General features: G+C 42.9%; 1 protein-coding gene across 5 annotated transcripts in view; it reads right to left on the reverse strand.

The window, feature by feature from the left end:
* DENND2B (DENN domain containing 2B) overlaps nucleotides 1-26050 on the reverse strand; it is a 207670-nt gene that overhangs the window by 59607 nt on the left and 122013 nt on the right. For all 5 annotated transcript variants that reach the window (XM_021002004.2, XM_021002007.2, XM_021002003.2 and 2 more), the window contains one exon: nucleotides 14115-14219. In XM_021002004.2, coding sequence (XP_020857663.1) covers nucleotides 14115-14194 — 80 coding nt within the window. In that variant the 5' untranslated portion in view covers nucleotides 14195-14219. The remainder of the gene's footprint in view (nucleotides 1-14114; nucleotides 14220-26050) is intronic.

Raw genomic sequence — 26050 nt, forward strand, 5'->3', positions numbered from 1 at the left:
CTCCTAGCCTTTCCCCACACAGTTCAGATGCATTTGCTGGCTACCAAGTTAGGCTTTATCTCTCACTTATTCTATTCCTTTCTGCCCTATCCCATGGCCTAATCTCCAGGCAGCTTCTGCAGGCATGCTTATGCAGCTGCTCAAGGCCCAGGGAAACCTATTAGACCTGTAAGCTCTTTCTGTGCAGGTAATCCTGGTAGTGGGATTATGTGTTGTTACTCAGGGTCTTGGATAGTTTAGGCATTCTATTGTATGGGGGGCTGGGGATTGGACCTGGTGACCTTCTCTTGGGTCTATGATTCTCTCAAACAAGAGTGAGCATACTAGGACCCTTGCATGCTCTAGAGATCAAGGGTCAGCAAAGCCTGGAGCTAAGAATGGTTTTCACAATTTTCAATCAACCAATCAGTAAACATTTACTAAGTGCCTACTACGTGCCAGGCACTGTGCTAAGCACTGAGGTTACAAAAATAAAGTTTTGCTGTAGGGCATGAGCTATTCTGAACTCTCAGACCATACAAAAGCAGACAGAGGGCTGGATTTGGCCCTCAGACCTTCACTTGCCAACCCATGCCCTCAATGGTGGCTTCAGAAATATAGATAAGGATTACAAAAAAACAAGTTAGAAAAAGACAGTAGGGACATGTTTGAAAGAGGCAGGTAGAACATGCTGAATTGGACTCAACTGGTATCAGTATTTCCCAGATTTGCACATGAGTAAAGAACTAAAAGTATCTAAGTTACCTCCTCATCTGCAGAATAAGGAGGTGTGTCTAGATGGCCTTTCTATATATCTATATGGTCCCTTCCAGCTCTAAAACACTGATCCTATCACTAAAAGCTAGATTTAGGTGCTGGTGGGAATGATTACAGCTGGCCATCTTTGGAGGAAACATGAAGGCTAGCCATACATAGTGGTTAAGATGATAATAGGGATCAGTGCCAGACTCTGTAACTTGGCCAGAAATGTCTTAGGATGAGATTTCTAAGCATTATTTCTTTATTCTGTAAACCATCTTATTTTATCTCTTAGTTGCTATAAAATACTTTTTTTTAAAAAGCTCAGAGAAACTAAGTAGGAAAAGGGGCTTATCCCTATAAAGAAATGGCCCTTCAGTTTTGTGTATTAAATTCCCCCATACACAATCTTTGATCTGTAAAAAGATCTTTCAGAAGAGGGATTAGTATCCTTATCCCTAATCACTCATGGTTTTCAGGTAAACCAGGATTTGTTCTAAACTTAATACTCTCACAAGATATGTGGAAAGAGTAGCTTAAAAGTATAGGGCTGGACCCCACTGAATCAGGTAGGGTTAGACCCAGAACTAACAATTACATGGCTTTTTTCACCATACTTCTAGGCTCTGGACTTCATATTTCTGCTACCCTTACGTACTTAGTAAAGCTAGGTAAAAGCTAGGTAAAGCTGTTATTTTCTCTTACTTCCATTACATTTGAAAGAGGATGGGTCGGTTCTCCTAGGCCCCCCAGGAGACCTGGGGGACCCTAAACATTGAGAGGGAATTGGAAAAGAGCTGGTGGCAACAACAAACCCCTAAATATGGTGGGGATATACAAGACCCTCAGAAGGAGCTCAGGGCTGATCTCAGGAAACCCAGAGAGAACATCTGGATAGGCTAGAACGTTAGGCTATGCCTAATTAAGATGAAATTTAATAAAGATAAATATAAAGTCTTATATTTGGGTTCAAAAATCAATCTGACAAGTACAAGATGGGGGAGGCACAGCTGAGGAACAGTGGGGGTTTAAGTGGACTGCAGACTCCACATGAAGCAACAATATGATATGGTGAATATTCTTGGCTCAGCAACATCAGCACTAAGAGTACAGACCTAGTGGTGATCTTCAAAGAGATCAAAGAAAGAGGAAAAGGACACATAGATACAAAAATATTTGTAGCAGCTCTTTTTGTGACGGCAAGGATATGATTGTAATAGAATACTATTGTGCTATGAGAAATGAGCAAGACGGTTTCAGAAAAACCTGGGAAGACTTATATGAACTGATACAAAGTGAAGTGAATAGAATAATCTGAACAAAACAAATATTATAAAGACAAATAACTTTGACAGACTCAGGAACACTGATCATCGCAATGACCAACTGATGATTCCTTAGGACTCGTGTTGAAACATGCTACCTCTACCTGATAAGAGAGGAGATGGGCTAAAAGTGCAAGCTGAGATATCTTTTTTAGACATAGCCAATGAGAGAATTTGTTTTGCTTATTATATGTTTTTGACAGGGGTTTTATTTTCCTTTCTTCCTCAATTAGGGGTGGGAGGGAGAGAAAGCAGAGTTTTGCTGATGGAAGAAAATAAAATTTAATTTGAGAAAACAATATATATGGAAGAGCAAAGAAAGCTAAAGCCATCTTTGGGTATATTAAAGACATAGCTTCTAGGACTAGGGAGGTGACAGTCCCATTGTATTCTATTCTGGACCCTATCTGGACTACTGTGTTCAATTCTGAGCATCATATTTTAGAATCGAGCTCAGATTCTGAATCTATCCAGAGGAAGGCAGCCAGGATTCTGAAAGTTTATGCCACATAAAGATCTCTGAAGGAATTGGAGGTGTTTAGCCTTGAGAAAGAAAAGACTTAGCAGGGGACAAATTGTTGAAAGATTATCCCACAGAAGAGGGATTACACTTGCTTTTCCCAGATCCTCTGGGCAGAACTAGGAACCAAGTTTCAAAGAGGAAAATTAAGGGGCTTCCCTTTTGTTTAAAAGAAGAACTTTCTATCAATTTAGAGCTAGCCCAAAGTGAGACAAGACCAGTAGTAGGTCGTGTTCAAAAAAAAAAAAAAGGCTGGCTGACTACTTGTTAGGTACATTTCAAAAGGAATTCTTGCTTCAGTATAAGCTGGACTAATTAGCTTTTGAGATTCTCTTCAACCTGATTTGGGGATTTAAAGTGTAAAATTTTCATTAGGTCAACTTGGAATAGGCTACTGGAGAATGTACACACGACATTGGTTTCCTCCCAGCCTCTGCCCAACTCTGTCCTTCCTTCCCTCTCAAGGGAGTGGCAGAGAGAGTGTGGATGCAGGCACTATGAATGTACTCTCCCCTGTTGGTCCCGTCCATGGGGAGGGGCTGCCAATCTGCCCAAGCTGGGTACTGCTACCAAAACCACTTCAATTGTTTTGCCAACACAAACATTTAGGCTGCTACTTCTCACCCAGGAAGAGAAACTCTAGCTGAGCAAGCAAAAAGAAAACAGGTATTAAATGATATCCATCATGCTCAGTGATTGGAATAGCCTAGATCCCACTGGAGAACTTGGCTGGGCTTCGACCTGACCCCTGGCAAACAGCAAGCCCCACAGGCGCAGAGGTGTCTGATTTGGGGAGGGGGAAGTTGTGGGAGTGGCTTATGGGGAAAGAATACGCATGAAGCAGATAACTGGTTTTCTATTTGTGTTCTTCTATGATATCAACATGGCCTTGTGGTCAAGTCAGAGAAGAAGGGAGAGAAACAATCAGTCAGAAGAGATGGGGAACCAAAGGGAAAGGGTACAGAAAAGGTAAACAGCCAAGAAAAACAGAAAATGAAGACAGAGGAGAGGAACAGTGAAAGAGTAAGACAAAAGAGAGGGATGATATTAGGAAAGGAGACCGAAAAAGTCAGGCAGATAGAGAAAGATAGGGACAGGGACAGAGAGACAGAGCAACAGAGAGAGAGAGAGAGAGAGAGAGAGAGAGAGAGAGAGAGAGAGAGAGAGAAGAGAGAGAGAGAGAAGAAACAGAGAGAGGGAAGGAGCAAAAGAGGTGGGAAGAAACTGAAAAATTGCAACACAGAGTCATTGATACTGAGAGATAAAGCCAGAGAGTAAGATGGAGTAACAAAGGCATGCACTCCCCATGGTACTGATCCCCTTGAGAGCATGGCCCAGCTCCGAAGTTAGCAACACAGCAGATTCTCACATAACACACCCAGACAATTAATTCTCGGCAGGGGCTGCACCATTTATTGGCAGACCCGGTTAGGGACTTTTCCACTGGGAAAGCTACCTTTAACACCTGGATGAAGAAGCAGTTGGAAATTCACTTCTATAAGCCGTTTCTGATCAAAGGGCTTCTTGGGCGTCTCACCTGGGTTTGGTGCCACCTCAGACTCTCCCCATCATCGTCACCATGTCAAGGTATTCTCGTACATTGACTTTACCTGGGCATTAACCGCTGACCTTAAAGGCTCCACTACTGGTTCCCTCTTCTCCACTTGGAAGGCTGCAGACTCCAGCCAGGAGGGCTCCTAAGTCAATCCCCACTGGTACAAACCTACCCAGCTTTTCTGCCCCAAACTAGCTAGCGTCTGCTGAACAAGGAAACCATCAACCCTGCCTGTCTCAGGCCCCAGGGCTACAAGGCCACATGTACCAACTACGTCCGGGAGAGAGCAAACAAGGGCACAGATGAAAGAATGCAGCCAGGCTGGCTCTAGTCTGTGGGGAATTCAGTTGTGAGGGAGGGTAGGCAGTGAATTTATTTCTGCTGAGTTGCCTGGAGTTTGCATTCCAAACTAGTAAGGGCTCTGATCCACAGTGGGTCAGAACCACAGACTGGACCCTCCTCCTTATTGAGCATCCTACCAAGAAGCAGAAAAGAACCAGCCACAGTCCTTGATCTTGGGGGTGGTGATGGCCTAAGAGGGCAGAAAGGGCAGACACACAACACAAAAACAATCTCCAACACAATTCTAGCTAGAACTAGAAGCGCTGGGATTAGAAAGAAGACTGGCGAATTTGTGGTAAGGAAGTAACTCTGAAAAGGCTTCATGGGGGAGATGAGTTCTGGGCGAAGCTTTGAGGGCAGTCATTGGGGGAATCTGTCAGTTGCACTCTGAGCAGCTCCTTGGGCCACCCCAGTGGAATTAAAGCCTTCAGTCTCATCAATCAGTTCCCACCCTTTGCCACAGCTCAGAGGTTCTAGGGACACCAAAAGGTCCGTGAGCTATCCCCTGGCTAGAGGGCATGTATGACATGGCAAATCCTCCTTGATTCTCTCGGAGTCGAGAAACTGACTAGACACTGAGCCGGGAAGAGCCGCTCACTCAACAGGCGGTCAAGGAGGAAGTTTTCTCATTTCCACCCCCATCTCTAAGGGACAGCTGGTGAGAGAGGTGGAGCCTTTACTTCTCCATCTGACCCTTTCTCCTCTTGCACTGGGGGCCGAGGGACCAACAGGGGGGTTGCTCTTCAGGCCTGTCCTTTGTAAGGGCCCATAGAACATTCCCAACTCCATAGGAAATGCTAAAGTCCACTCCTGCTACAACTGCCTCCCCTCCCTTTCCAGGATGGTGTGAGGGGGGAAGTAGGGGTCACTCAAGATCCTTTGATTGAGCCATCAGGTGTGGCGACTAGGTAGGAACAAGGCCTGAACGTTTCTAGGACTCAATCAAGCTCCCCACTCAAAGCGACTGCCTTAAGCAGGTGAGAACATCACTAGCCGTCAAACTATCAGCCAAGGGTATTGGGTGCACAAAAGCCTTGGATGAAACAGAATGGGACTGACCGAGGGCACAACGGGATTGGCTGGAGAGACTACACTATGGGGGGGGGGGAATGTGTAAAACCAGCCAGCTAGTTCACACTTGAGAGCCCTTGAGAGTGCGTGCTGGGATGGAGAAGAAAGGGGAGTTTCTGTCTCCTCCCCCTCCCTTGACCAGCCAGAGAACCTTGTGAACTGTGGAAGGTCTCAGCATTGAGACTTTTCATGGACGGTCCTAGGAGCATCAAGATGGCGGTGACGTCTGTGCACCAGGGACCAAAGACAAACTGGACACAAACTATAAGGAGCCCAGCAGAAAGCTACACTGAACCGAGGGGAAATAGCTCGGAGACTCCAGCGAGAGACCCACCAGGAGCTGTGAGCTCCCCACTTTGCCATGTGCTCCAAAACGGACCCTGCTTTCCCCTTGACTCTATATACCCTGGCAGAAGAGTGGGTCACAGACTTTGAGGAAGAGGTTTTGTACCAACTGTTCTGACACTACTATTTTAATAAAATGCCCTTTCCTAAAAGTTAATTAAGTCTGGGTGACTAACATAAACATTATCATTGGGGTGGAGGCAAGCTGGTGGGGGCTTGTAAGCTATGGTATTAGAAAAATGCCCTCCCTTAGATCTTCAGGGTCCCCTAAGACCCTGAGGGAATATGTAGTAGCCACCCTCTAGGGACCCCACCAGCTAGTATAAGTAGGGGTAGAGAGGAATTTAGACCTCATATTACAATGGGAAGCCCAGAACTCAGGTGCAAAACTATATGGTAGCTGGGCCAGAGATGCTGCCATAGTGGAAAGACAAACTCTCCTTCCTCTATTCAGTTCCCTTTTCGGTCAACTATTTTTCTTCCTTTCCCCTTCTCTTTTGAGTCACCCTCTCTTCCTCTTCATTGCCCTTCCCCCTTCCCCCTACCCCTTCATTTCTCCCTCCTCCTTTGCCTCTATTCCCCACTCTTTCCCACTTCTCTTATTCCTTCTTTTTCTCTTGTTCCTCTTCCTCTCTTCCCCTTTTTCCTTCCTTTTTTCCATTTCCTGAGTACTTACTATTTGGTACGAGCCCTGTGCTCGGTGCTACGTGGGCCAAAGTGATTCAAGTTTGGCTCCTTTTTCTCTATAAGTTGATAGCTAAGTAAGGAAGATAAAACATACACAAATACCTTTAACATAAGGCATTTAACAAGCGTTATAGGAATGTTCCAATCCAAGGTGTTATAGGGCAATAAAGAAGGATGGTTCAGGGTTCAGGGTCCAGGGTCCAGAAGAAGCTGGCATTTAAGTTGAGCCTTAATGGATTTCATTGAGGGACAGCAGTGGTGGGGGGAAATTTCTGGGCAAGGGAAACAAGAACAAAGGTACACATGTGGGAAAGTACAATATTACTTGGTGGACGGTCATAAATCACAGTCAAATGTGTAGGAGGAGTAGGACAAGATCAGCCTAGAATGATGAGGTGAGGTGAGGCTGTGAAGGACCTTGAATGCAAGAATGGGGAGCCATAAGGATTTCAGAGCAGGACAGTGACAATACCACACTCGTATCTTAGGAAGATTAATTTGGCAGTAAAGTACATGGGATGGGGGAAAGAACACTTGACTGGGAATCAGGAGACCTGGGTTTGAATCTGGGTTTGCCACTAACTCAGCCTCAGACAAGTCTCACAGTCTTTCAGGACCTCAGTTTCTTCACCAGGAAAATGAGGAGGTTATATTAGATAATCTCTATGTAAGATCAATTCCAGATCTATTGTTCTATATTTTAAGGATGGGGTGGGGGACTAGAGGGATGGAGATTAGGTAGAGGGCTATGGCTAGGCTAGAGGTAAGGAGGGCCTTTAAGAGGCTATTGGCCAGAAGCTACTCAGATGCTGGGTTTTGTGTTACTCCATCTTTAAATGGGCCCTCATAGCTATAAAGCCAATCTTTTACTCTTCACAGTGAATGTTCCAAATTTCTCTCTTCAAACCTCCTATACCACCCCCATATCCTCCTCATCTCTCAGCAGACAACCATCCCTCCTCATACCTCACTGAGAAAAACAGAGGCCACACCCAAGAACCTTCTCCACTCCACTTCTCCACATCTCAAACCCCTTGAGGTCCTCTCCCACCATCTCTGCCTTTACTTCAGTCTTGATGAAACAAGTGATCCTCTTCACATCCCCAAGGCCATCCCTTCTTGTCCCCTTGATCCCATCTCTCATGTTCTCCAGAAGATTTTTCCCATATACTTCAATATCTTCTTTTCACTGGCTCATTCAGTATTGTCTCCAAACATGCACAGGGCTCCCACATTTTAAAATTCATTTTAAATGAATGAGCTTCCCTAAAGCTCATTTAACCTTAATGGATTTAAAAATTCATTTAACCTTACCATTTCCCCCCTCTCTCTCCTCTTCCTCTCTCTCTATCCTTTCTTTTCTCTGTCTCTCTCTCTCTGTCTCTCTCTCTGTCTCTCTCTCTCTCTCTCTCTCTCTCTCTCTCTCTCTCTCTCTCTCTCTCTCTCTCTCTCTCTCTCTCTCTCTTTCTCCCCATCTCTCTCTTTGTCCTTTCTTTTCTCTCTCTTCTCTCTCTCTCTCCCCATCTCTCTCTCTCTCTATCTCTCTCTCTCTCTCTCTCTCTCTCTCTCTCTCTCTCTCTCTCTCTCTCTCTCTCTCTCTCTCTGTCTCCCTCTGTCTCTCTTCTCTCTGTCTGTCTCTCTCCTAGAAAAAGCTGTCTATGTTCATTGCCTCCATGTCCTCTCCTTCTTACTCACTTTTAAACTCCTTGTAAACTCTGGTTTCTGACCTCATTCCTCAGTTGAAGCTGCTCTCTCCAAAGTTTCCAGCGCTCTGTCTTAGCTGCCAAATCTTTTCCTCAGTCCTCATCCTTCTTGACTCACCCCTCCAGGATTTGAGAGCCAACTGCCATCTCCTCCTGGATAGTCCTTCCCTTTCCAGGCATTTCATGACACTCGCCTCTCCTAGTATACCTATTATCTATTTTCCCATCTCATCCTGGCTCTGCTTTGCTGAATCTCCATCCATACCACACCCCCTAACTAAGCAAGGGTATCCTTCAAGGCTCTGGCCTGAGTCTCCTTCTCTTCCCTCTCTACTTGCAGTGATCTCATCAGCTCCCATGGGCTCAATTATCATCTCTGAGAAGCCAAGTCCCTGATCTGTATATCCCTTTCTTGAGCTCTCATCCTGAAAAACCAACTCTCTATTAGACATTTCTAACTAGATGCCCTGTAGGTGTCTCAAACTCAACAAGCCCCAAATAGTATTTATTATTCCTTCCCCTGCTCCAATCCTGAACAAGTCCACTCCTCAGCTCACCTTCCCGCTATATCTGTCAAGGGCACCACCATCGTTCTCACCATCCAGGTTCAGGTGATGCTCAATGCTTCACTCTCCCTCATCTCCCCATATTTAATTAGTCACCAATTGTTGCTAATTCTACCTCCGCTAACATCTCTAATAATCCATCTTTTTGTCTCTAGTTACACAACCACCACCCTACTGCAGCATCCTCTGAATTGGTCTTCTCCTCCTCCAGGCTGGCCCCCAAACATTATCAAATTGATAATCCAAAGCATAGCCTAACCATGTCACTTCTCTGCTCAAAAAGCTTCAGTGAGGCTCCCTATTCCCTTCTCTGTTTAGCATTTAAAGTCTTTTACAATCTGACCCAACCCAACTTTTCACATAGTCTATGTTCTAGCCAAGTTGGTCTAATTAATGTTCCTCATTCTATTTCCTGTTCCCAAGCCTTTGCCTGGGCTGTGCCTCGTGCCTGTTACTTCCACCTCTAAGACTGAATCCTAGATTCCTTCAAAACTCAGCTCACAAGTCACCACTATTAAAGCTTTTCCTGATCTCCCAACTTGCTAATGTCCCTCCAACCCTGGAAATTTCATTGTGTTTATTTTGCACATTTTTTCTATTTTTCATATGTATATATCTTTTCCCCAATAAAATGTAAGGTGCTAGAGGGCAGGGGCTGTTTCATTTTTATCTCTGAAACTCTAGTACTTGGCACATAGGGCAGGAATAAGGACTGGATCCATGGTTCCATTTATATAAGAAATTCCTAAAGGAGATTCTCTCTACCAATGTAATTACTACTACTACTACTACCACTACTACTACTACTACTACTACTACTACTACTACTACTACTACTACTACTAGTACTGATGATGATGATATTAATGATAATGATAAAAAACAACCAGCATTTATGTAGTGCTTTAATGTTTGGAAAGCATGGTATATGCGTTACCTCACTTGATCCTCACAACACCATAAGGTAGGCTGGTATTGCTATTATCCCCATTTTGCAAATGAAGAAACTGAGGCAGAGAGGGGGCATGACTTACCAAGGATCTCACAGCCAGTATCAGAAGCTTCCCAGAGGCCACACAGTAGGCATTTTCAGACTCTAGAAAGTCAAATGCTAGAGAATCCCAGTAAGGAGAGGTCATTAATTACTGAAAGTTGGTAGCCAGGAAAAGGAAGGATGTATGATCAGGGGAGCAGTAAACCATCTGGAGAACAGCAGGGTCTATCACCTCCACTCAATCACAGCTCCGAGGCAGAACCCTGTTAGAGTTACACTCAAACCAAGGCAAATCACAATATTTACACTCTTGTAATATGGCAGTTAGCTTCTACCACCACACTGGTCAACTGCATTATAAGAGGGATACTGGAATGAACTAGAATGCAGTAGGGCCTGGTGGAGGGTCACCTTGGAGCAGACACCTGGTAGAAGGATGACGAAAATTCTGCTTACACATGAACTGTGAGAGAAAGGGGACATAGCCCCCAGGGTACTAGGATACAACAAGAAACAAAGATCTTCTCCCACTACTTGGTGGCCAAGAGACCAATCCTGCCAGACTATGTTTTGAGACTGATGGATGGAAGGAAGGAAGGAAGGAAGGAAGGAAGGAAGGAAGGAAGGAAGGAAGGAAGGAAGAAAGGAGGTTAGTGAAAATGCAAGGCAGCAGCAATGGAAAGATGGATTTTCTGGACCAAGCAGGAGCTGGAACCAAGGAACAACAAAGGACAGAACCATGAGCAGGAAGAGGAAACCCCAGACCTTGTCCATCACTATGACTGTGAATTAGTTGTGTGAACTATGTAAGTCTGGGAGTACTACAGTTGACTCTTGAGTGCCCCCTGTTCTTCCCCTTATGGAGGGGCCTTACCCTCAGGGTAGAAGTAGGAGGCTCAGCAGAGGGGCTGGATGCCTGACACTCTAGAAAGTTTCCCATTGGGCTGGAGAGGGTAACCAAGGCAGTAGTATAAATCTGGATAACTAAGTTGATCTCTGGGCAAGGGCTTGGCGAGTAGTTTTGAATGTTTATACAGGTGCAAGTGAGAGTCCTTGACATTTTTTGTTGGGTTTTATAAGGCCTCTTTTATATTCAATGTATTATTGCTAGCCCTAGTGCTTGCATGGAATTTGAGGGCCATTTACCTTTTTTGTAAAGAATTATACACAAGCTAAATTCTGGTGTTTCCAGTTTAAATCCTGCATAGGGGCATGAACCAAAGAGTATGACCAGGAAGGTGGCACAGTGGATAGAGCACCGGCCCTAAAGTCAGGAGGACCTGAGTTCAAATCCGGCCTCAGACCAAACACTTGATGCTTACTAGCTGTGTGACCCTGGGCAAGTCACTTAACCCCCATTGCCTTAAAAATAATAAAAAAGAAGCCTGCAAGATTGAAGCTGGTTTTCATAACCCAGAGGTTTAGGTTCTGAGTCACAGGTTCCATAACTCTTTCCTAACACTCAGAAAAAGGGGCAGTGTGGCACCATAGTTAGAACAGGGAGTCAGAAAGACCTAGATTCAAGTCCTACCTTTGACAGGGTTGTCAGCTATGTGCCCCTAGCAAATCACCTAACCTCTCAGGGCTCCAGGAAACTCTTAAGACTAGAGGTTGTAGAATTGGTACTTACTTGCTTAGGTAGAGGGAGTTGGCTCACTGGGAATTTCCAAACCAATGAAATTATGGACCATAAACATCAGGAGACAACTGATTACCAATATGGCAGTCATTTCTGAATCAGCTGCCTTGGGGCAGTTTTAGAGCAAAGGTCATGGTCAACATCCAAACAGAGAGGACAACCCTGTGGGCAGTTATACCAGCTCTAGCCTGAACTATTCAGATTAAGTGCTGAGAGCAGGAAATGGGAAATGGAGAAAGGAACAGACATTAATATGTCCTATGGAACTCTAACTCATGTAAAGTTGCTACCAAAACATGGAGGCCACAAGAATGCAGAAGACCACCTCAGCCAGGAGGTTGACGGTGGGAGATTGAAAGCAAAACTGCCTCACACAACAGTGAAATGCAGCAAATGGGGAAAATGAGTTTGCAGAGATTATCCCCAAAGCATTTAAGGACGAAAATGGATTGGGACACAAGAAAGACAAAAAATTCTAAGTATTTCCTAGAATTTCTATCATAAATTATTGTTTTTTCAGCAATGACAATGGAGCCACAACATTTGGACATTTGATAGGTTCGTTCCTAAGGTGCTACATGAAGAAGTAGAAATGGCATTAATGGGAAGGAGAGTTGGACCAGATTATGACATGGCAGCTGGACAGGCCATCCAGTGAGCTAGTCCATCAGAATATCTACCTTAGTCAACACAGATGGAGTTTATGTTAATCTCCATTAAATCTGTAGTAAGCTGACATCATAATGATGTAAATAAGATCTTATGCTAGCGTTTTAAAAATTCACTTTACAAGTATAATATGTGAGAGGTATGATCCAAAAAAGATCAGGGACTTTCAGTGGGCCACAAGTCCAATCAACAGTATGATATGGCAGCCCCCACAAGCTCATGCCATCTTGAGCTACACTGAGGGAGACAGGGTTCCTAGAAATAAGGAGGCAATGGTCCCATGCTGCACTCTAGCCTAGTCAGACCACACCTGGAATAATATGTTCAGTTCTGGGCACCATATTTTAGGAAAGATGATGATAAGCTAAGAGACAGCATCCTGAGGAGGAGGACCAGGATGATGAAGGGTCTCAGCAACGTGTGTAAAGAACTGAGATTGTCCAGCCTGAACAAGAGAAGAGTCATCAGGGACATGACACTTTGTCTTCAAGGCTGTTATACAGAAGAGGGATCTGATTTCTCCTGTTTGGTTCCAGGGGAAGAACTAGAAATAAGGTGGAAATTGCAAAGAGGCAATTTAGGTTGACGTATAAAATGACTTCCTGACAAGGATCACTGTTCCAAAGTAGAATGGGTTATCTCTGGAGGTAGCAGCTTTCCCTGCCCTGGAAGTCTTCCAACAAAGGCTAGATGACAATTTGTCAGGTGTGTTAGGGTTTGGATTCTTTCTGAAGTATAGGCTACTGGGGGTATTTGGACTATTGAAGCTTGGAGTCTCTTTCCAACTCAAGAAATTCTGTAATCCAATAATTCTGTTTCTGTAATGAGCTGAGCCCAGAACTGAACAAGAGTAAAATGGCAGATTGGATCTCACTGGAGAACACGCAGAGCTTTTAATGGACCTAATCTGCTCCCCAACAAACTGATGTGGTGTCATTTTGTTTTTAAATATCAATATTCTCCTAATGCTACTAAACAGTTATGAATCATGGAAGGAAGAAAGGAAAGGAACAAACATTTATTCACCTACTATGTGTCAGGCACTATGCTACACACTTTACTAATATTATCTCATCTAATCCTCACAACCACCCTGGGAGATAGATTATATATATATCTATCTTATCCCCATTTTACAGAAAAGGAACCTGAGGTATAACAAGGTCAAATGACTTGCCCAAGGTCACATAGCTAGTAAGTGTCTGGAGCTGGATTTGAACACAGGTCTTCCTGACTCCAGGTTTGGCACTCTATCCACTGTTTACCTAGCTGCCTCATGGCATATTACAATCTTGGAGAACCAAAACTGTGAGTGACTCAAAGCTCAACAGAGAGATATTCTGCTCTAAGCTGGGACATGAGACATGAGACATGCGATGAGCTGCACCACTAGCTTAGCTGGTCCCCACTCCCAGGAGAACAGCTTCACGTGGTTGCAGTGACCAACAAGATGGTGACCTCCATGATGGCAGAGATGGTCCCATCTAAACCTTGTATGTCACCCAGTGCCAGTGTTTATTAAATGAATGAACTGTGAAACCTGGCTCAGCCACATCCCCCAGGCTTCTATTATTTTATGAAAAAGTAAAACAGAGAATAACATCTATTGTTTACTGCTGACGCTGTCCCCCAAACCTCTGGAGGAGAAGGGCTCTTGTCTGGCTTGCTTGCATGCTAGTCTTGCTTGGAGATGAATGGTCCTTGACCATCACCTCAGGGCAAGAGATGGCACGTACCCACTGGATAATGCAGGCCAGCTATGCCCCATCCCACCTGTTTCTGCTCACAGGCACACCCAATAAGGCTGTCCACTACTCTACTTGCCTAGAGGTCCAAGCCCACTATCCTCAGGCTTTCTGGAGCTCAGTCCAGCTGCCTCTCAATTCCCAGGGTCCCCATGGCCAGTTTATACAACGCTATCTCTGAAGCCAGGTCCTGGAGACACCAGCCCCCCACTCACCGGCCCAGGGTCTCCCGAGGAGTCTTAGTGCCTCCAGCCCCGTGGGTGATGCTGGCATTCTTGTTGGCGGTCATGGTCATTTTGGCTCTCCGTAAATCCAACTCCCTGGAAAGGAGAAAAGGCACATGAGAGATAGAATTCCCCAGGGGTCTGCTACTTTCCAGAAGGGCTGGAAAACTACCTTTTAAACCAAGCATCAACTCCAAGTGTGACAACTTAGGGTCCTCAGGAGCTCCCTGGCCCTTGGGCTAAAGGAGGAGGTGAGATCAACTTCTCTCCTCTAGTGCCTCCAGCGACACCCATAGGCTGATTATCACTTCTTAGTGACCACCTTCCCTCTTTGCCAAAGACTAATAAGAAAAATGAAGGAGAAAAAAGGAAAATAACTAACATTTATATAGCACTTACTAATACCAAGTACTGTGCTAAGTGCTTTACAATTATTATCTCATTTGGTGCTCACAAGAGCCCTGCCCTGGAGGTAGGTACTATTATAATCCCCACTTTATAGATGAGGCCAAGGTGAAGTGACTTGTTCAGGGTCACATAGCTAGCTCGTAAGTGTCTAAGGCCGGATTTAAGAACAGCTAACAATAACTAACATTTACATAACACTTACTATGTGCCAGGCACTTTACAAACATCTCATTTGGTGCTCACAACAACCTTGGGAGGTAGGTGCTATTATTATCTCCATTTTACAGATGAGGAAACTGAGGCAGACAAAAGTTAAGTGACTTGCCTAGGATCACACAGCTAGTAAGTGTCTCAGGCTGGATTGGAAGTCAGGTCTTCCTGACTCTAGGCCTGGAGCACTACCTACTGCTTCTCCTGGCTAAAAAGAAATTAGCAAAATGAGGAAAACATGTCTTGGAAGATGTGGAGAAATGTATGTTATGTGCATATGTGTGAGAGAGAGAGAGACCAATCCACACACACACACACACACACACACACACACTCTATGAAATCTATTCTCAATATAGAAACCACAGTCGAAAATTAAAGCTAAGGTCCCACAGCAAGGTATGATGATGAATACTAAGTTGGCATTATCAGAACTGTGTTTACACTTCCCTTAGGAAGGCTCTTTCTTCATGTCCCATCACCATAGGTAAGCACTCCTATTTTTACCGCTGGTGTCAGCTGTGAAACGTACCACCCTCTAGACCCAGTCACTGAGGTTCAAAGACCGGGAACCCTCTCAGGTTGCCTCCTCTCTCCTCATATCCAATCAGGTAATTAACCCTATCATTTCTACTTCTAGGATGTTGCTCAAATGGGTCCCCTTCTTGCCCATTTATCTACACAGTCCCATCCTTCATTCAGACCCTCACCGCCTCTTCCCTGTAGTATGATGATAGCCTTTCATGTGGTCTCTGAGCCTCTGTCTCCAGTCTTATCCAATCAGTTCTGGATAACACTGCCAGAGTAACCTTCCTAAATGCCAGGTCTCATCATGGCACCCCCTCGCTCACTTCAAAGACCTTTAATGGCTCATTACCTATTAAAGTCTAAATTGTTTTAAATGGCACTTAAGGCCCAAGCTAACCTTTTGTGGTTACATCTCCAACTAGTCTTCCTTTTATAAACCCAACTTGCTGGACAGATTGGATTAATTTGCTGTTGACACCCATCACTCCCTATATCTCAAGCCTTCGCTCATACCGTTCCCTCTACCTAGAATGTCTTTTCCCCCTACTCCATCATCCATAGCCCATTCTTGGCCAAACACCACTTGTCCAATTCCTATGCATCCCGTTTAATCCTCTTTGATGTTCAAATACTATCTCTTCCAAGAAAATCTTCGCCCATCCCCAGTGGGAAGCAATATTTCTGTCCTCTAAACGTGGTATCAAACTCCCACTAAACTGTACATAATGATCCTCACTGGCAACATTATCTACGTAGCGCATGTATAAGCTACATCAAACTACCTACCATTTTCAGAAGAGGTAAGGGAGGGAGAAAAAAATTTGGAACTCAAAATCTTGTAAATATGAATACTAAAAAATTTTCTTAATATGTATTTGGGGAAAAAATAAAATACTATTTAAATAAAAAACATTATCTATGTTCTACTGTATTTTTATGGATTTTGTTAAATATCTCCTAGCTGCATTTTAATCTTATTTCAAGTGTTACCTGCTTTCAACACCTCTGCCCATTTTTAAATTCTAGCTGGTGTTACAGGTACTAGGGAACACATCTCATCTCCTCTATTTGACTGTAAACTCCAGAGAGATGTGTCCCCTCTATCTCCCATAGAACTTAGCACAGGGCCTCATTTGTCTTACTCAATAATTATTTGATGAATGAATGATATGAAATTAGTGGTAAATATCATTGAATTTCCACAAATATGTTTATCTGTGACCACTAAGAACCTTAATCATCCATCTATTTACCTTAAAACAAATAACTGCTCTTGATTTCAGATGCATAAACAGAATTCTAATTCATGATGGTGCCCTCTACTCTTCCAAAAGGGACAAGAAATCCATGTTCTCTAATAGCTTTTAAGTTCCTAGGATCTTTTTTTCATGGGGAGAGGGGAAAGCAGGCTAATGTCAATGTTGCTGTAGAATCTGGTCTAAGAATGGCTGCTCAGTATTATCGGAGGATGGTGATAAAGAGTGTTGTCTGGTTATTGCTTCAGGGGGGTTGTGATACCAAAAGGAGCCCTAGACAGATGCACTATCCCAGAATAATGCTGAGTATTTATGAGGCAAAGAAGCCCCTTCCCCTCTTAATAAATTATAGCATGAAATCCCCCCCCACACACACACACATCAGGATTTCACTATTCCCTGTCAATGAGGATGAGTCTGGAAACATGTGAGGACCTCTTTCCTCCGAAAGTACACAGCTGCCTTCCTTTTCTTCTCCTTTCTTCCCATGAGACCCAAGCCTCGACTCAGAACAACCCAGCTCTCCAGACAAACACCTCCACATTGCCCACCTGGCAAGTTCATTCCTAGGAAGTGGGTTCTGGGGGCCAGGCTCTTGGGATCAGCACTTCTCCCCCTCCCCAAGGCAGTCTCTACATCCTCCCCCCAGCTTCTGGTCACTGATGCTACTCAGCCTTCAGAGAGAGCTGGCTGGGACACACTTCTATCCAGTTTTGCATGTAACAAACCAAATCAATGCAGAGAGAATTAAAAGGAAAACTTACAAGTGAGGTCAGCAAATATCGCTGACCGGAGTCTGCTATCCAAGATTCACATGCACCAATTCCCTCTACACAGCCAAGAGCAATTACTCCCCAATAGGTGAGTGGCCCGAGAATAGAAATGAAGAGTTTTACAAAAGAGCGATCAATGACTATTTGAAATGATGCTAATAGGAAGGACAGATTAAAACAACTCTGAGGATCTGCCTCAGACCCTGCAAATCAGCAGAAAGGACCAAAAAACAGTGATAGCCAATGTTGAAGGACCACGGGAAGATAGGCACACTAAGGCTGTGAAACGGTCCAAGTGTTCTGGAAAATGATTTGTGAAAGTATTCATCCCCTCTGACCCTGAGATTGAACCCTAGGGTACATACCCTAAAGAAGCTAAAAAATAAAAAAGTGGAGGCAGCCAAGTGGTGCAGTGGATAGAGCACCAGCCCTGAAGTCAGGGTTCAAATCTGGCCTGAAACCAAACACTTGACACTTACTAACTGTGTGACCCTGGGCAAGTCACCCAGTTGCCACTGCCAAAAAAAGTCCAACACACATAGAAATATTTGGGGACAGTCCTTTTTGTAGTGGCCAAGCACAGGAAACATTCTTTCTTGTGGAGGGAGCAGTAATTAGGAGATGAATAAATTTGCTCTGTATAGATGTAATGGAATATAGTTATGTAGCTTCTTAAAAAGCGAGGAATAAAAGAAATTCAGAGAAAGATGGGAAGATTTATATGAACTAACAGTGCAGATTAAAATAAGCAAGATCGGGATAACAATATATGCAACAAATACAATAACGGAAGGAAATTGGTACGTTGGTTAAAGGTCTGGATGTGGAGTCGGGAAGACCTGAGTTTAAATGCAGCCTCAGATGCTTACTGACTGTGTAAATCTGGGCAAGTCACTTAACCATGGACTGCCTCAGTTTCCTCATCTGTAAAATGGGCACAATAATAGCCCCACCTACCGGAGTTGTAAAAATGAGCTATTTCTAAAGAGCTTTACAAACCTTAAGACTATATGCCAGCTACTATTGTTGAAAAGATTGCTAATAGAAAGCCAAACAGTGAATTGGAAAATCAGTAACAGTCCCAGAGTATTTCATGGGACTAAGAGGATAGCGTGTCACATTATTGTTAGATGTAATCACTCTATCAGTAGTTTTTTGCTTTTCTCCCCACTTTGGTACAAGGGATGTGATAAAATAAAAGGTGAGGGGTAGGTCACAATACATCCAGGAATCATTGTGATGGAAAAGCAAAAGGCAATAACATTTGTAACTTTAAAAATAAAACATAAAGGTGCAATCCTTTAAGGAGTGTCAAATCTGGGCATCAGGGCAGGAATTGAGGTGATCTGAAGGTGACTTGAATGTGTTATGATTGTGAGGAGGCTGGCATGGTGTGTTCTGCCAACCCCTGCCAGCTAGGGAGGAGGGGTACCCAGGAGGTATCCCTCATGTACACCGTGACTTCAGTCAACTCTGGCAGAGCAGGTGTTCTTAACCAGGGGCCTGCAAACGTGTTTAGCATTTTTGACAACTGCATTTCAAAACAGTATCTTCCATCTGCTCAATTTTTTGATCTTAGGAAAGGCAGCATGACCTCTGTTTATTTAAGAGAACTTTGATTTTTTTTAAAAAATTGAAAAACTTCTCAAAAGAATTCATCAAGCATGGTCACAACCTCCTGAAAGTTTCTGAGGAGGTGGTACCCACAGGCCCAGGAGCCAATGAACCATGTCCTGAGGTGGTGTCCTGAAAAAGAGTGTTTTATTTTGCGCATTTAAAAACAAACTTCTAATAAAATTCATCTGGAAGAACAAAAGGTCAAGAATATTAAGGGAATTGATGAAAAATATGCAAAGGAGGGTGGCTTCATAATATCAGCTCTCAAACTATATTAGAAAGTGGCAATCATCAAAACTATCTAATACTAGCTAAGAAATAGAGTGGTGGATCAGTGGAGTAGATTGGGTACACAACACACAGTAGTAGATGACCATAGTGATCCAGTGTTTGATAAACCCAAAGACTCCAGGTTCTGGGATAACTCACTATGTGACAAAAACTGTTGCGAAAAGTGGAAAACAGTATGGCAGAACCTAGGTACAGACCAACATCTTACACAGTATACCAAGATAAGATAAAATGAGTACAGGATTTAGACATAAAGGGTGATACCATAAGCAAATCAAGAGATTAAGGAATAGTTTATTTGTCAGATCTATGGGGAAGGGAAGAATTTTTGACCAAACAGGAGATAGAGAGCATTATGAGGTATAAAATGGATCATTTTGATTGTACTACCTCACACTTATAAGATTGGCTAATATGACAGAAAAGGAAAATGGTAAATGTCAGAGAAGAGGAGGAAAAATTGAGACACTAATGTATTGTTGGTGGAGTTGTGAACTGATCCAACCATTCTGGAGAGCAATTTGTGCATATCCTTTGATCTGGCAATATCACTTCTAGGTCTGTATCCTAAAGAGATTGGAAAAATGGGAAAGGACCTCCATGTACAAAAATATTTATAGCAGCTCTTTTGGTGGTGGCCAAGAATTGGAAATTAAGGGGATGCCCATCAATTAGGGAATGGCTGAAAAAGTTGTGGTATATGAATGTAATGGAATACTATTGTGCTATAAGAAATGATGAGCAGGCAGACTTCAGAAAAACCTGGAAAAACTTACATGAACTGATGCTGAGTGAAGTGAGCAGAACCAGAAGAACATTGTACACAGTAACAGCAACATAGCACGATGATCAACTATTATAGATTTAACTCTTCTCAGCAATACAATGATTTAAGATAATTCCAAAAGATTTGTGATGGAAAATGCTATCCACATCCAGAGAAAGAACTATGAAGTCTGAATGCAGAGGAAAGCATATTATTTTCACTTGTTTTTTGTTTTTTTTCTTTCTTTTGGTTTTTCCCTTTCATTCTGATTCTTCTTTCACAACATGACTAATGTGGAAATACATTTAACATGATCGTACATGTATAACCTATATCAGACTGCTTGCTGTCTTGGGAAAGGTAGAGGAAGGAAGGAAGGGAGGGAGAAAAATTTGGAACTCAAAATCTTTACAAAAATGAATGTTGAAAACTATCTTTACATGTAATTGGAAAAAAAAATACTATTAAGAAAAAACCAAAACACGAAATAAATTTTTAAAAGAATGTTGAAATTGTCTTTAATGTGTAATTGGAAAAAAAAATATTATTTTCAAAAAGTTATCAACAGAATATGATGCGAAATGTATTGTTCTTTCTCTCCCTGGAATTTCCAACCAAAGAAGTGTGGACCCACAATTCTGAAGGCCTTTTGTGAAGCTTTGTCTGAGAGCTTGGGGGACAGGGAATGGGGAGAAGAAACAGCAGTGACTTTGGTATGGTATCCAGGAGCTCCAAATAGTTGGTGCAGATACAAACCCAGAGAAAGGAGCCCACAATGGGAACACTCAGCACGCACACACACACACACACACACACACACACACACACACACACACACACACACAGTGCAGTCTATTCTTTATATGCAATTGGCAAATGACAAGTGGCAAAAACCCAAACCCCCTTTTCTCCCCTTATCTTCAGATGACACAAAGTCAGGCAACTAATATGTTCAAAGACAGAACTGCAATCTAAAAAGATTTTTTAAAGGCTGATACAACAGACTGAATCTAGTAGGATTAACTTTAAATCTTATTCTTGGGTCCACAATAATCAACCACACAGGTATAAAATGGGGGAGCTATGAATAGACAGCAATTCAAGCAAAAAGAGGGCAGTCAGTGGGACGTAGGCTCAAGACAAGTCCAAAGCATGATGGGACATTTTAAAAGGGCTCCTACAAGCAGTGCCTGGAATAAGGGAAGTGATCCCCCACTGTAATATGCCTTGATCTGATCCCATCTATAATACTTACTGTGTTTCAGGTCCTGATGTTACAGTTTAGGAGGGGCATTAAAGCCCATCTAGAGGAAATTGACTAGGATGATAAGGGGATACAAAACTCATCCATACTATGCCAGGTTGAAAGAGTAAGAAATGTTTATTTAGCCTGTAAAGAGAAAGTGTAACTTTTCAAATACATAAAGCACAATGTTGGAGAAAAATTAGACTCGTGATCACTGCTTTCCTTTTCTAGGTGTTTACAAACTATCCTTTTTACAACAGGTTCTAGAATTTTTTCCAGAAATCCAAGTGAAATTCACATGGCGTATGTTCAGTAGTTCCCTTGAGGAATACCTCTCTGGACACCACACCCTCGTCCCTCAGGGAGTTAATTTACTCAGCTTTGGAGCTATCACCCTAAGGCTAAGCTCTTTTGGTTGGTAAATGAGTGTAAGATAATCTTGTCTAACCAGTCCTAGACTCATGCTTTACCTCCCATCCCAGCCTGCCAGCTATGCTGGCCATCTCGCCACTTGCCCTGCCATCAAAGGCCAACAAAGGCATTGCCCGCTGTCCATTGGGTCCCCTTCAACACAGAGGGTAACCAACTTCCTTATGGATCAATTAATCATCCTTTTCCTGAACACTACTCCACATATATGTGGCATATCTCTCTATTCCAATATAAGGTCGTTAAAGGCATGGACTGTCATCCACATCTATTTTTATCCCTAGAACGTGTATTATACCATTTTCCCATCTCTTTGCCTTTGACCTGGATGGCCCCCATTCATAGAATACTCTACTTAGCCCAGTTGGAGTCCCTCACTTCCTTTAAGACTTAGTTCAAGCATTATCCTCTCTAAGAGGCCCTTCTGGTCCCCTCAGCTACTAGTGACTTCCCAACCAAGTCAACAAGCTTTTATTACGTGTCCATTATATGCCAGTCACTGTGCTAAGCCCTCAGCATACAAAGAAAGGCAAAAGGTAGTGTCTGCTCCCAAGGAGCTCACAGACCAATGGTGGAGACAACATGCAAACATACAACTACATACAAAATGAGATATATATACAGGATAAACTGGAGGTGGCCTCAAGAGAGAAGCCAGGAAAAGCTTCTTACAGAAAGTGAGATTTTAGCAAGATCTGAAGTCAGGGAAGCCAGGAGACAGAGTTGAGGAGGCAAAACATTCCAGAGACGGTCAATGATAAAGTGCAGGGAATCAGAAGATGGACTGCTCTCTACTTTCTCTCCATCATGAGCTGCATCATTTTAATTACTCTGAATAGTGGCCCTATTTTTCCTGTGATTCTTCTCTTTTCCCTAAACATAATTGACTTTTTTTTAATCTTTTCTGTTATTCTTAGCTTTCCTCACCAATCTCAACTTATTATTCTGAACCTTAGGCCTCCTAACCATATCACAATTTATTCTTTGTATCTCTTTGCTTCCATTTTCTGTACATTTCTCTAAAAAATTCTACTATGTTTAATATGATTATACATATATAGCTTGAGGAGGGGAGAGGGGAAAGAGGGAGAAAAAATGAGGAACTCAAAAGCTTATAAAAGTGAATGCTGAAAACTATCTTTACATGTAATTGGAAAAAAATAAAATGCCATTAAGAGGGGAAAAAATTTAAAAAAACAAAAAGCAAAAAAGCCCTAAGTTAGTAGGTGAGTGATCTGTGCATCCACATCAATCTCCCCCTTCCCAACTCATCAGAAATGCTTCCTCTTTATGCATCTTCTATCATTTCCTTCTTGGAAGCTTCCCATCATTCCACCAAGGCTGACTTCCCTTGCAGAATTTCAATCCAAAGAATACTAGTTATCCTTCCACTAAGCCTTTTGAAATCTGCTTTTCAAAAAGCTACACTATTCCCAGTTTTTTCTCTCCTCTGTCACAAGTTCTAAAATGGAGCAATCCAGCTTAACAGATAAGCAAAAACAGAAAAACAAAACAGTGATACAGTGACACATTGGTCCTAGTAGTCACCTGTCTCTCTGCCATCGAGGAGAGAACAAAGGGAAGACCTGAGATATGTTTCATTATCTGTTCTCTCTGACCTTCTTTTCATTTATTTTTTGTTTTTGCTTTTTGGTGAGGCAATCAGGGTTAAGTGACTTGCCCAGGGTCACACAGCTAGTAAGTGTCAAGTGTCTGAGGCCGGATTTGAATTTAGGTCCTCCTGACTCCAAGGCCAGAGCTCTATTCATTGCACCACCTAGCTGCCCCCCTTCTTTTCATTTAAAAGAGTGACTATTTATATTCTTCTCTTGGTTCTCTGTTAGTTTTCATCTGTATCAGTTCATACAAATCTTCCCATGTTTCTCTGAATTCCTCACATTCATCATTTCTCACTGCACAATAATACAACAATATCCCATCATATTCTTCCAGGTCTTTCAGTCATTCTCCAGCTGATGGGCAACCATTTCGTTTCTTGGCTACCATGAAGAGTGCTGCTATGAATATTTTTATTCTTTTGAGGAATTCTTTTGGGACCTTTTGTTTCTGTCTTCAGCTTTCTTAGAGTATATGTGCAATAGTGGGATTTTCAGCCACTTTTCTTGCATAATTCCAATCCAGTCTCCAGAACGCCAGGACCACTTCACCACTCTACTCAAAATGCATTAAGGTGCTTGTCCTCTTCCTCCAGCTCCTCCAACAGTTACCATCCCCAGGAAGCATTTTCATGAATCTGTTTCTCTCCATTCCTTGTATTTATCAACGTCAACTTCATCTTCAGTCCCTTTCTATCCTCCTCTCTGCATGGAAGAACAGCTATTTGAAATGCCTTTTTCTATACTTATGGCGGCTTTCTATCCTAGTTCCTTTGACTTCTGGGTTGTTTTCTTGGGAATCTATATCTGAGGGGCACTCCAATTACAGTGACCTCTGGTACTGGTGGGATCAGGCATGAGGGGGTGGAGACAGAGGTAGAGAGGGAAAAGAGTGCTTAGGAACTAGGCAGTACTTTTCTAGGTTCCAGGAAGGATGCAGTCCCAGCCAGAGACAGCTGAAACAAACTCAGAAAATTCAAGGTTTCTTTCCATTTTCTTCTCACTGAACCCTTGTTATCCCCTCCCACCCATTCCCAGATGCCTCCTTTTCCAACCTTATCCTCAAAACAAAACTTCAAGTTAAAGCTTTGGGCCTAAGTTTTAAGTTTTTAGCTCTTCTCCTACCAGATGGTCTGTCTCCACTTCAGCAAAAACAGATTTTGTAAAAGCCTCAAGTTGCATTTAAACACTTCCCATAAGCATAAAGTGGGGTAAGGGTTACTTAGGCAGTTCTAATCCAAAGGAACTCTCCCAGAGCTTCCAAAGCAACATCAAAGACCCAGCATAGCTGCATGCCAGGCTGAGAAATCTACCCCCTGGTCCTTGTTCAGTCTCATCCTCCTGGGGTTTTTTCCCTGTCTCTTGTCTGTCTTTTTATCTCTCTCTATTTGTCTCTCTGTCTCTGTCTCTCTCTCTTTCTGTCTCTGTTTCTCTCTCTCTCTATGTCTCTCTCTCTCTGTCCGTCTCTCTACTTCTATGTCTCTGTGTCTTCTTCACACACACACACACACACACACACACATCATCACTTCCCATCCCCCAGAGACTCTCAAATATTAAGAGAGAAAGCAAGAGACTCAACCACTTGGGAAGTTCCTCCATCCTAGGGACTTAAATCCCTTTTCATGAAGATGACCTTGATCCTCCCAGTCAGTTACCATCCACTGACGCACACCTTTCATATAATGAACTTCCTTCTTTACCTGCCTCATAGGTCAGACTAATCTCTCATTCAGCCAGAAGTCTACATATAATAACTCAATCTCTACACTGCAGCTAAACTTTGTGACAATGCCCAGAAGGTAAATATGCTTTCTTTGGTAATGACAGGGAAGAGATTCACAAAGATGAGGGACTTAAACAAAGGGAGAAAGAAAGTCAGGAACAGAATACAAACAACTACCTAGATTTCCCTTATCATTGTCAATTAAAATATTAATTGAGCAGCTGCTATGGAAACAACTCACAACCACATTGTGCATTGATAAGACCCTATGGGTAAGGCTTAGGAGCAGCCTGGCCCATCTCTTGGTAGGAGCTGGAAGAAACTTCTAATTCAACACATTCAACAAATATTATATTCCTACTAAATGCTAAATATTGTTCTAGGCAATGGAGAGATAACAAAGTTTAGGAAAGACGCGGTATTATTTTATATGCGTCCCGATATTATTGATACTCTTTGTTGTGATGTCTCCCTGATACTTATAACTCAATGTGTACAAAAATGAGCTGACTTCCTTCTAAAGCTATGCCTACTTCTGAACGTCACTATTTCTACTAGCAGTACTAACACTTACCCAGTCTCCCACAATAAAACTTCTCTTGTTCCCTGGGACTCTTCCCTCTCATAATCAAGTCCTTCCCCATATCCCTCATTTCCATCCCTTATACTATATTCTCTCTGACACCACCCTAATAGAGGCCCCCTCATTGACCTTCACCTAAAAAACCACAAAAGCCTCTGAATAGGTCTTCCCAAGGCCACTCTTTCTCTGATCCAATTCATCATTTACACCACTCTCAGAATGAATACTTTTATGCATTAATCTTGTCATATTACTCCTCTGTTCAAAACCCTTCCACGGCTCCCTACTGCTTAGTGAATACAGTTCAGAGTCCTTTGCCAGCCCTCAAAGCCTCCTCAGTATGGCAGCTTTCTTGGTAACAGAATCATCATCATCATAACAGCTTGGTAATCACTTGGACTTCTTACCTCTATGCAGTTCCACAGAATCTAGATGCATAGAATCTAAGAGCTAGCTAGAATAAACCTCAGGGGACATC

This window comes from Phascolarctos cinereus, unplaced genomic scaffold (genome assembly GCF_003287225.1).
Source record: "Phascolarctos cinereus isolate Bilbo 61053 unplaced genomic scaffold, phaCin_HiC Scaffold_9;HRSCAF=440, whole genome shotgun sequence".
NCBI classification, from domain to species: Eukaryota; Metazoa; Chordata; class Mammalia; order Diprotodontia; family Phascolarctidae; genus Phascolarctos; species Phascolarctos cinereus.